The sequence below is a fragment of the Nansenia antarctica genome (genome assembly GCF_963989245.1).
Source record: "Nansenia antarctica genome assembly, chromosome: 2".
NCBI classification, from domain to species: domain Eukaryota; kingdom Metazoa; phylum Chordata; class Actinopteri; order Argentiniformes; family Microstomatidae; genus Nansenia; species Nansenia antarctica.
Window position 1 is genome coordinate 10,469,246 of NC_137675.1, and position 12,500 is coordinate 10,481,745.

A 12,500-nucleotide genomic window follows, 5' to 3' on the forward strand; every position below is an offset into this window, starting at 1 on the left:
TATTACTCATTGTGGGAGTGTTCATATGTTAATGAAGTGCACTAGGCGCCCCTGCTATTATGCGATCTGACTTTGCTCCTAGCGCTAAGAAGTGGTTTGAAAAGTTCTTAAGTTTAGACTTCATGCACGTTTTGAAACACGAGCGCGCCTCCGCGGTTTGCGCATGCATGTGGGCACACATGAACACGCACGTGGCTCCACGGCAAGACGTCAATTACGGTCACAGTATAAATGCTTTATTTCAGAAGGGAGAGGCAGAGAAGCGCGCTGACCTCCTTCTTAGGACTTCCATAATAGCATAGCGCTAATGACTCAACGCAGCCGGTTCTTAAAGGGAATGGCACCTGGCACGCTGATTGGGTTGATTGAGAAGACGCCCAAAACACACCCATGACTAATTTCTTTGCTTAGCGCCGGGTTTTAGGCGCCCACTACCGCACGCATAATAGCAAAGTGGCCTTGACCACGCCTCCACGTCTTACGTTTAGATCTACCGCCTCGTCTTATTGCTTAAGACTTATGAAGTGCATAATAGGGCCCTTGGTCTGCTTCTTCATCATTGTGTCAAGAAGAGTTCTAGAACATTCCTTTCGTAAAACATCCATATTGTCGAAGGACAGGCCCGATGAGAAAACAAAAAACAAATAACGTGGTAGAACTCTGACCCGAAAGTACAACCACAGCTGACAACTATTATAGATTCCCGCCCCCCGACAACCAGAGAGCGACAACAACTCCTGGCAGCCTGACAACGACTCTACCCGATCATTCTACCTCTGCATCTCCCTCCGCATCTCTCTTCAATCACTCCGCAATCAGCGGGTTCAGTTACAGCCGGGAATGTGAACAGGGACGCGCAAAAAGTCAATCCAAACTAATCACGTTCCATCACCGAACGGACACGATGTCCTCTCTCGCGGACAGAGGCAACCTGATACACCGATCACCAGACAAAGCCAATCAAGAGCATTATCGATCCGCAATTACAAGGCAGAAAAGAAAAAAAACGCACACCGCACCAAGTGCAGGACCGGACCAGGGGGTCTAGACGCACCGTACCGTACAGTACGCACACATCGGTGCCTTGGGAACGAGGACAAAACAATATTCAATATCTGTCGTACCAAGTAATAACAGGAGGAAATGGAGTGATAATAATGTAGTTCAAGCAATAACAGGACCTGTTCTCTCAATCATGAATCAATGATTCATACGATCAATAGAAACGTCCGCGTGTATCCCATCGCTCACTGCTGCCGGCCTCCGGAGACAGAGAGCAGTTTAGCGTGTGTGGCTGGGCTGGTACAGGGCAGGGGGAGTCCCATTCCCGCTGGGACCGTAAACTGTACGCTCAGGATGGATGTGCTCCGGAGAAAAACGTTTTTTTTTTTTTTTTTTAAATAGCCACTTAAATAGCCCCTACACTGCTTATACAGTGGATGGGAGCAGTAGACAAAGTTCAATGTTGCATTGGCCAAGTCACTTCAAGTGAAGTTTCTGACATACATTAGTTCGTAATTACTTGGCCTACACTGCTAACTTTGGCCACAAAATGTTGTACTTTGTTTCAGTGATCCCCATTCACACCCATTGATATTTTGGTAGCGGTGGCTAAAGTTAGCAGTGGCTTACGAATCAACAACTCTGAACCATGGATTACAGCTTCTCCATATAGACTACTTTCAGAGTAACCATCTGACTATAAGCTGTACAAAAAGTGTAAATCTTTTTAAAAGGTCGTCCGCAAGTCAGCATTTCATCGCACCGTTTACATCCTGTATCCTGTGCCCACAGCCAACCTGCTTTGACTTGATTGTGATTTCTCAACGTTCATTCCCCTTCAGACAGTGTCCTCCAATGACATGTTGAGAAGGAGGCGAGGAGACAGAGGACACGAGGGACCAAAGAAAGGCTTTGGAGACACCGGCAGAAGACGTAACAGAGTTGTGGGCTGTGGCGTTACCTCGATATAGGCCGTGTCGTTGTTGGCGTCTTTGATGTGTGGGAACCAGTCTCGGGGGTGTTTGGATAAGTGTTTGGACTCCGTCACGAACCACAGCAGCTTTGGCCATCCTGAACGGAGAGACAAACGACAACAACAACAACAAATGAGAAAAACAGTCCAACTTTAAAAGAAGCACATGTATATCTTTTAGTGGTTTAATACAAAGCCTGATACATGATATGTTACTTATTTGTATAACATGACATTTGCTTATAAATGACTTATTAAGTTTCTATACAGGCCTTATAAAGGTTTAATAAAGGCTCTATTGTAAGTAAGTAAGTAAAAATGAATTTATATAGCGCCCTTCACAGCACGGATGCACAGGGTGCTTTACATAAAAAAATAAGCAATGTGCAATCAAAACATCAATGATTAAAAACAAAAAAGGGGACAACATAAACACTATTGAGCCGTCAAATGAATACTTCTTTTAAAGGGGGCGACCAGGAAGACAATGAGATGGTCAGGACCACTCGACAGTCTAACACACACACACATACACACACACACACACACACACACACACACACACACACACACTTTACTGTACAACGGACTCAGTGATGTGATTACTGTATGCTGGTCTGAGTTGTAGAAGATCAATGAGCACTCTGTGCTGATGAGGCTGGGTCTGGGGCTAGCGCACGCACACACACACACACACACACACACACACACACACACACACACACACACGGAGGACCCCTTGGGTCTCTACTGTTCAATCAAGCCACTCCATCCTCAGAGCCAAGCCCTCTGGATCCATGCTAAGAGAATAGCTTCAGATCGACTGGCGTCATGTTGCTATTTATACAGGCATTACTGAGGACGACCACACGCTAGTCATTAATCACTTTGAGCCTTCTCTCTCTCTCTGTTCCCTCTCTCTCTGTCTCTCTGTCTGTCTCTCTCTCACTTTCTCTTTCTCTCTCACTCCACTCTGTCTGTCTCTGTCTGCCTGTGAGTGTCTCTCTCTCTCTCTCTCTCTCTCTCTCTCTCTCTCTCTCTCTCTCTCTCTCTCTCTCTCTCTCTGTGTATATGTATACATACATGTCTAACTTTCTCTCTCACTCTGCTCTGTCTGTCTCTGTCTGTCTGTATGTCTCTCTCTGTCTCTCTATCTCTCTGTGTCAGCCTCTGTCTCTCTCTCTCTCTCTGTGTATATGTATACATACATATCTAACTTTCTCTCTCACTCTGCTCTGTCTGTCTCTGTCTGTCTGTCTGTATGTCTCTCTCTCTCTCTCTCTCTCTCTCTCTCTCTCTCTCTCTCTCTCTCTCTCTCTCTCTCTCTCTCTCTCTCTCTCTCTCTCTCTCTCTCTCTCTCTCTCTCTCTCTCTGTGCGCATGCGTGTGTTTGAGTGAGCGAGCGAGCGAGCGGTTTTGACTGAGCGGTTTGCGTGAGTTAAAACTTTCTGAAAGTTATTTCTATCTTTCTATCTGTGTGTCTATTATATGTACGTTTTGTTTGTCGTTTGTTTAGTGTTGTTAGTTGAGGTTTGGTGGGTGTTGGAGCGCGTAGCAGCCACCAGTTCTGCTGGTCGGCATGCCACCTGCTACCATGGGCTTTGAACGCCTGACGCGGAGACATGCGATAAAGCTTTCTCCGGGACCAAACTGCACCGTGGAAGAGTGTAGCTTGGCCGTCGGAGCTGTTGTAGGGCATGATAGTGTGAGATCTGCATCGCGGATGAACAACGCAGTTGTAATTTTTTTGGACTGTGTTGATAAAGTGAATTTGATGGTGGAGGAGGGAGTGGTTGTCCAGGACACCTTTATCCCTGTGTTTCCTTTAGTAAGTCCAGCACAAAGGATAACGATATCTAATGTTCCTCCTTTTGTGAGAAATGAGGTCCTGGAGAGGGAACTGGCTAGGCACGGTCAGTTAGTGTCCCAGGTGAAGATGATTTCACTGGGTTGTAAATCCCCTCTGTTAAAGCATGTGGTATCTTTCAGAAGACAGGTTTTCATGATTTTGAAAAATGGAAGTGATCTTAAGTTATCAATGAAGTTTAGAGTGGATGACTTCGATTATATTATTTACATCACTTCAGATACAATGAAATGCTTTGGGTGTGGGATGGAAGGCCACATGATTAGGTCCTGTCCTAATAAAAGGCCTGGGTCCACTGAGCAAACACCGCCGTCAACCGGGGCAGGCCCAAGTAGCTCAAACACCAACAAGAGTCGAGAGAGTGCCTCTGGGAAGAAAGAGACAGGAGAAGGGTTGGTGGAGAAGACAGGACAGGCTCAGAAGGTGCAGGAGGAGGGGATAGACCTGGTGGAGAAGACAGGACAGGCTCAGAAGGTGCAGGAGGAGGGGATAGACCTGGTGGAGGAGACAGAACAAGGTCAGAAGGGGCAGGAGGAGGGGATAGACCTGGTGGAGGAGACAGAACAAGGTCAGAAGGTGCAGGAGGAGAGGAGAGGCCTAGGCCTGGTGGAGGAGACAGGGGGGGGTGAGCAGGAGGAGGGGATAGACCTGGTAGAGGGGGCAGAACAGGGTGAGCAGGTGCAGGAGAAAAGGGGAGGTTTGGTAGTGGAGGCAGGAAAAACGGGAAAGGGGAAGAGGAAGCTGAAGGCTGTTGAGAAGGCCACTGTGGTCGAGGAGGGTGAAGAAGTGGGAGCGCAGAAGACAGGGGTCGGAAGTGAAGAAAGAATCAGACTGGGCAAACGGGCTGGTCTAGCTACTGGAGAAGTAGAGGATAACGCAAATGAGGAGGAAATGGAACTTAATGCTGATGGTATCAAAACTACACAAAAAAGGAAAACTGAGGTCAGTCAATCTGACTCCAGAGCAAAAAAGTGCCAACCAGAGCGGGAGGCAGTCATTGACAGTGAGGACTCTGACGTAGGGGATGATGTGGAGTCTCTGCCTCCCACTCAGCCTCAGGCTGACAGGAGGGATGGGTATTCTTTAAGTAGAATAAAAGGTTTTCTACAGGATACGAAAGGCACAAGGGCAGTTAAGGTGGAAACTTTTTTTCCTGACATTAAGTTATTTGTTGAGTCCGCTAAATGGCTAATGAAACGCAATGACATGAACGATGAAGGTTTCTCTGAGCAGGAGATATATCGGTTAAAGAAAATTGTCCAAAAGGCAAGAACAAAAATCTCCAATGAGGGTTAAGTTATCTGGTCTCTTTTTGATATTTTATGTCCTGCAGGTTGGATATTTTATCATGGCAGAATTCAAAATAGGTACTCTAAATCTAAATGGGGCAAGGGATGATGCAAAGAGGGCATCTCTCTATAAATTAATGGAATTAAAGGGTATTGATGTGATGCTTATCCAAGAGACACACAGCACTGAGGACAACACAGTGGCCTGGAAAAGAGAATGGAAGGGGGAAATAGTTTTAAGCCACAACACCAGTAATAGTGGTGGAGTGGGGATTTTATTTTCCAGTCATTTTTTACCACAGTCATGTGAGATTGAGGAGGTGGTAAAGGGACGTCTTTTAAAAGTAAGAGTTTTATATGAGAAGGTGAAAATGGTATTTATTGTTGTTTATGCCCCAAATGTTGGTTTGGAAAGAGTGTGTTTTTTAGACTCTTTGGCTGATGTCATTAAGGGGTGTGATAATGAAGAATTTGTATTTCTGGGAGGGGATTTTAACTGTACTGTAAACCCCGTTTTAGATAGGAATCACCAAGAGCCTCACTCTGCATCTCGTAGTCGTCTCTCTAGGGTAATTGAGACGTATGAACTGTGTGATGTGTGGAGGCGGATGCATCAAAAGAAAAAGCAATACACTTGGGTTCATACTAGGGATGATGTTTTATCAATGGCCAGACTTGATCGGTTTTATTGTTTTAAACACCATTTTAGTGTTTTTAAAAGTTGTTATATAACTCCTGTTGGTTTTACTGATCATTCTCTTGTGTACTGCTCTGTTTTTATCAAGTGTGTGAAACCACAAAGTGCTTATTGGCATTTTAATACGTCTCTTTTAACTGATACAAATTTTAGGAACGCTCTTACCTATTTATGGAAGGTTCATAAGCAGACAGAGGACAGTTTTACCTCAATACAGCAGTGGTGGGATGTGGGGAAGTGTAGGATTAAGCAGTTTTGCCAACAGTACACTCAAAATGTTACTAGAGACATAGCCAGATCTATGAAGGCTCTAGAGATTGATGTGGAGGAGCTTCAAGAGCTCGCAGAATCCACAGGAGATCGAGGCCATATTGGGGCTCTCAAAGCTAAAAAGTCTGCTCTGGCTGACCTGTTAGGTATCTCAGCACAGGGTGCTCTGGTGAGGTCACGTTTTAGAAACATTTCGGAGATGGATGCATCTTCCCGTTTCTTTTTTGGTCTGGAGCACAAGAATGGTCAGAAGAGGCTCATCCACAGCATGCGCTCAGACACAGGTCATATACTGTCTGAGTCCACTGACATCAGGAGGCATGCTGTTGGATTTTATAGTAGCCTCTTCCAGTCTGAACTTGGAGAGGAGCAGGAGGTATCGCATGACTTTTATGAAGGTCTACCAAAAGTAGAAAAAGAGTCCAGCGCAGAGCTGGAGGCGGATGTGTCTCTTGATGAGCTCCATACTGCCCTGCAGAGCATGGAAAATGGGAAAGCTCCAGGTATAGATGGGTTGCCTGTGGAGTTTTATAAGAGAATGTGGTCAGTGATGGGGGAGGATCTCCTGATGGTACTCAAAGATAGTCTCACTGGAGGACAGCTGCCGCTGAGCTGCAGGAGGGCAGTAATTACGCTGTTGCCAAAGAAGGGAGACTTAATGGAGATTAAGAACTGGAGGCCTGTCTCACTTCTGTGTACCGAGTATAAGCTCCTCTCCAAGGTGTTAGCTACCAGGCTGAGAGAGGTAATGGGGAAGGTGATCCACCGTGACCAGACCTATTGTGTGCCTAACAGGTTGATCAGTGACAATGTTTTTTTGATTCGGGATTTTCTGGACATCTCTAGTGCTTTGGGGTTGGAAACTGGTCTTATTTCCATAGACCAGGAGAAGGCTTTTGACAGGGTTGAACATCAGTACTTGTGGAAAACTCTGGAGGCTTTTGGTTTCAGCCCAGGTCTCATAGCCAAGATCAAGGCCATGTACAGTAACATTGAGAGTGTGCTAAAGATTAATGGTGGTTTGAGTGCTCCTTTTAAAATTCAGAGGGGTATTAGGCAGGGGTGTTCTTTGTCGGGAATGCTGTATTCCCTGGCATTTGAACCCCTGCTACACAGACTCAGGGCAAGCCTCTCTGGTGTAAGTGTCCCTGGATGCATCGCACCTTTTAAGCTATCAGCATATGCAGACGATTTGGTTATTTTTATAAGTAAACAGGAGGATATCAATGTGTTAGTTGAAAATGTGGGACGTTTTGCTTTGATTTCATCGGCTAAGGTCAATTGGGGGAAGAGCGAAGCACTCATGGTAGGTAACTTGAGTAGTAGACTCATGTTACCAGGGGGCCTGCATTGGAAGAAGGGAGGGTTTAAATATTTGGGTGTGTTTTTAGGGGATGAGACTTTCAAATGTAAAAACTGGGAGAACGTACTAGAAATAGCTCAAGGTCGTTTAAAGAAATGGAAATGGATTGCACCAAACATGTCGTATAGGGGTCGTGTTTTGGTAATCAACAATCTAGTGACTTCCACACTGTGGCACCGCCTGATGTGTGTCGACCCCCCAGTAGACCTTCTCCCTAAACTTCAAGCTTGTTTTTTAGATTTTTTTTGGGACAAGCTGCACTGGGTGCCCCAGAGTGTTTTGTACCTGCCCAAGGAGGAGGGTGGGCAGGGTCTTGTGCACCTGTGCAGTAGGGGTGCAACTTTCCGACTCCAGTTCATTCAGAGACTTTTCTATGGGCCAAAAGACTTGGTGTGGAGGCCGGTGGCTTGTGCAATACTACAACGGCTTGGAGGACTGGGACTGTCGAATTCTCTGTTTTTAATGGATTTTAGCGGTGCTCGTTTAAATGTTCTACCTGTTTTTTATCGTGTGCTTTTTAAAACATGGAGTTTGTTCAAGAAAGGACCACTGGATTACTCAAAGTCGTTGTTCTGGTTGTTGAAAGAGCCAGTTGTACTGGGAGCGCGTTTGGATGTAGCTGGTGGGCCGGGACTGACACTCTCCGAACAGCTCTGCAGGTCAAAGGTCACCACTTTGGGACATGTTGTGAATCTGACAGGGGCAAACATGGACAATGCTGCTGCCCTGGCTTCGCGTTTGGAGGTGAAATCCATCAGGATGGTCAACATGATGCTGGGAAAATGGAGGCAGGGGCTCAGTGAGATAGAACGTCGCATGTTGACAGAGTACAAAAACGGGTCTCTTCATCCTAGTGATGAGGATCTTTTTCCTACAGTTAAGCTGCAGCCTGATTTTAAAAACTGCACAGGGCCTCTTTTAGCAATAGGAGATGTTTCTGGTGTGTTTCTTGATGTGGTTAAAGGTAAATGTATGTACAGACTGTTGGTCAAGGTTCTCCACAAAGAGAAGCTCAACGGGAGAGGTGATACTCCCTGGAGAGCACACTTTGGTCTCAGCGATGAGGTGAAACCAGAGTGGCGAGCACTGTACAAACCACCATTATTCAAAAGAATTGGCGATCTGCAGTGGAGGGTTTTACATGGCATAGTGGCTATTAATGCTTTTATTTCCATACTGAACCCTGATGTCTCACATGACTGTCCTTTTTGTGCGCAACGGGAGACAGTGTTTCACTGTTTTCTAGACTGTCCCAGGCTGTTGCCTTTGTTAGGGTTATTAAAGAGACTTTTCCAGTCTGGTAAAGAGGTGTTCTCAAAAGAGAGGTACATTTTGGGTTTTAAATACAGCAAAAAAGAAAAAAACAAGTGCCATCTGTTTAATTTCATTTTAGGGAGAGCAAAGATGGCTGTGTATATCAGTAGGAGAAACAAAGTAAAACAGGACTCGGATCATGACGCCGTATGTCTTTTTAAAAAGATGATCAAGGCCAGACTGGGCATAGATTTTAACTATTACAGAGCTATGAACAATTTGGATCAGTTCGCCATTATATGGGCACATGAGGGAGTGTTGTGCTCTGTAATAGCGGATGAGCTGGCATTGGCAACTGAGCTGACTTGACTTTTTGTTTTGTTGTGTGTTTAAAAATTGTGTATCAAGTCGTTTGTAGTTTTCCTTGACAGGAAGACGAGTGATATGTACAGTTAATTGTGTAATGTTTTCTGCTGTAATGTCGGAATAATTGATAAATAAAGTGTCGTTAAAATTCAAAAATTCTCTCTCTCTCTCTCTCTCTCTCTCTCTCTCTCACTGTATATGTATACCAGTGGAGGCTGGTGACTTCCAGAATTGAGGAGGCCAATTTTTTTCCGCTTGCTCGCTTCACTCGCGATGGAATGTTCCCTGTTCTTCTTATCTGTCTTTGTGCTGGCCAAAGGCATACTATTTGGAGTGTAAGCTACAATCAGAAAGTTCTGATTGATGGAATTCATTGTGCAGAGCTTAGCCTATGTGCCTGCCTGAAGAAATGACATTGCTGTAAGTCTATGAGCCTGCCTGATAATTAAGTTGAGAAATGACATTTGGATGTAATATGGTAGTGGTGGTCTAGTGGATAGTGAGTTGGACTTGTGATCGGAAGGTTGTGAGTTCAAATCCCGCCTGAAGCCACACCACTACTAGTGTGCCCTTGGGTAAGGCACTTAGCCCTCAGTTACTCCAGGGGGAATGTCCCTGTAATTCGTAATTGTAAGTCGCTTTGGATAAAAGCGTCTGCTAAATGGCAAAATTATTTAATTAATTATTATGTAATATAAATGCCCAGTGAACATGTGTAAAAGGCAGGAATTTGATAATTAGCCTATGTGGTTAAAAAACTATTTTGTTTAGCCTACATTTTTCATTCTTCTTCTTCTACAGCTTCAACAGAATATTAAATTGACTTGTAATAAAACAAAATCGACTTCATTAAAAATAAAACTGTTCAATAAATCCTAAATGTTGTCTACCTATTCGATGTATAAATCGCGCCAGAATCTCGCAGACTTCCGAGGTCATTTTAAGCAAAAGTATTTGGCCAACTGAGCTATTATTTTCAGGGATAATAGCCATGGGTGTTCTAGACGTCTCCTGCAAAGGACAAGTTGATAGGACCACTAGGTCACCTATCACTATGGCGAGTGTTCCTTAGACTGAAGTGACTGGCGAATTCTCAAATGGCTTCATGTGATTGGACGAACAAAATGTCAATCTTTCAGCCCTGGACTCAATGCATGGTGAGGCCAGGCCTCCCTTGCCCACCCATTTTCAGTGATTTGGCCAATCACATATTGCCATGAAAAAAATTGCATTACATTGACTTCTATGAGAAACCACTTTCCTGGGGGAGGCCTGGCCTCCCTCAATACAAACGGATAGGGATTCTGGCCTGTAGGTGCTTTACAATTGCAATATTGGGTTTTAGCCATGGAAAAATTCAGATTTATGAACAAAACTGAAATAATATTAATATTAAAAAAATGTAAATATGTTTTTTGTTAAATAAATAAATAAAATAAATATAATCATTGCTTTTTAAAATCTCTCTCTCTTCTCTCAAATTATTGGGGAGGCCAGGCCTCCTCCACCTCTATGGAGGAGCCTCCACTGATGTATACATGCATATCTAACTTTCTCTGCCCCGGCCCGCCCAGGCCAATAACTCTCCTTTTGTTTTAGAGAAGGAGAGAGAGAGAGAGAGAGAGAGAGAGAGAGAGAGAGAGAGAGAGAGAGAGAGAGTAATACTACAAGACATTGTAGTCAGCTGTACCATATCAAGATAGGCAGCAGCTCCTATGACAAGCCTATGACAGCGTTTGACACGTTACATGTTACATGTTACATGCGGTGACGTCGCTGCTGACCTTTGAACTGAGGGATCTCTCCGGTGCCGGGGCTCTTGGGAAGGCCTTTGTGGCAGGCGTCGCTCGTCAAGGCAACCGTCACGCCACAGCTGCCCAGCAGGAAGCCGATCTGCTGACTGCCGGCGTCCTGGGGAGGAGGAAGAGGGGGGAGGTGGAGGAAGAGGAGGAGGAGGAGGTAGAGGAGTGGGAGGAAGAGGAGGTAGAGGAGGGGGAGGAAGAGGAGGAGTGGGTGGAGGAAAAGGAAAAAGAGGAGGGGGAGGAAGAGGAAGAGAAGAAGGAGGAAGAGGAGGAAGAGGGGGAAGAGGAGGGGGAGGAAGAGGGGCAGGAGGAGGAGGGAGAGGAGGAGGAGGGAGAGGAGGGGGAGGAAGAGGAGGAGGGAGAGGGGGAGGAAGAGGAGAAGGAGAAGGAGGGGGGGAAATGAGGAAGAGGAGGAGGGGGGAGAGAAAGAGGAGAAAGAGGAGGAGGGGGGAGAGGAAGAGGAGGAGGAAAACACAGTCAGTCAGATATTAGTGTCACATTCCAAGTCTATTATACTGTATCTGCAAAGACATACAGTATATGGCCATACAGTTTCTTACCCTGTATAAACAGTAGGGGTGCAACGGTTCTCGGTTTTTTTACGGACGGTACGGTTTGCGTTCCACGGCTCAATTCACTAGTGAACCGTGACGGTTTTCGGTTTATGCTGCGATTTGGCTGCGTTCGTAAATTAGCTCTGAGAGCGCCGCAACAGTTTGAGGAAGCCCCGGATTCCTACAAGTCTGCGGTGTGGGGTCATTTCGCTTTTCCTGTTGAATACGACAATAAGGGGGGGAAAACAGTGGACAGAAATATTACTGTCTGCAAGCTCTGCTTAAAGCGTGTGCCATATGCAAATGGTTGCACCTCTGACATGAACCAGCATATTCGCCGCTACCACTCAACGATAACACTGACTGGGAGCAGGAAAGCCAGTCAGGTAGCGTCAGTGAGCAGACAGCAGTCTCTCTCTGATGCGTTCGGACAGACGTACACTACCACTTCAGAGAAACACAAAAAAATAACCAATGCAGTGGGGATGTTCATTGCAAAGGATTTGCAGCCCTTTTCGGTGGTTGGAGATTTGGGTTTTCGAAATCTGATAAAAACTCTCGTTACAGTGTCCCCTCCCGTACATCATTCAGCACCAAAATAATCCCCGGTATTTACCAAACAACGCGCAGAGGCATTGAAGACGATTTGGCAAAAACACAGAGCTTTGCACTGACTACGGAGGGTTGGACCTCCCGGGCAACGGAGAGTTACCTCACTGTCACGGTCCACTACATGTCACCGGATTGGGAGATGAAGAGCGCAGTACTGCAAACTCGTCCACTATACGAAAGATCGGCTGCTTTGCGCACGTCGTAAATCTCGCCGCCAAGAAGGCAGTGGCAATAACCCCGGTGTCCCGCCTCCTGGGTAAGATCAGACATGCAGTCACTTTCTTCCACAAAAGCACCACAGCCCACCATATTCTGACAATTAAACAAGATATGTTAGACTTACCAAAACACAAATTAATCCACGATGTCGCAACTCGTTGGAATACAACACATGACATGTTGGAACGCTATGTGGAAAGTGTTACTTTTGTAGTGTGAATTTGTTTTCCTCC

At 45.5% G+C, this 12,500-nt stretch overlaps 1 protein-coding gene across 1 annotated transcript in view; it reads right to left on the reverse strand.

Moving 5' to 3' along the window:
* Positions 1-12,500, reverse strand: part of LOC308151557 (disco-interacting protein 2 homolog C-like) — a gene marked incomplete at both ends in the record, with an annotated part of 192,654 nt that overhangs the window by 52,094 nt on the left and 128,060 nt on the right. The window contains 2 exon segments of the mRNA XM_080524453.1: positions 1,964-2,073; positions 10,865-10,991. Coding sequence (XP_080380579.1) covers positions 1,964-2,073; positions 10,865-10,991 — 237 coding nt within the window.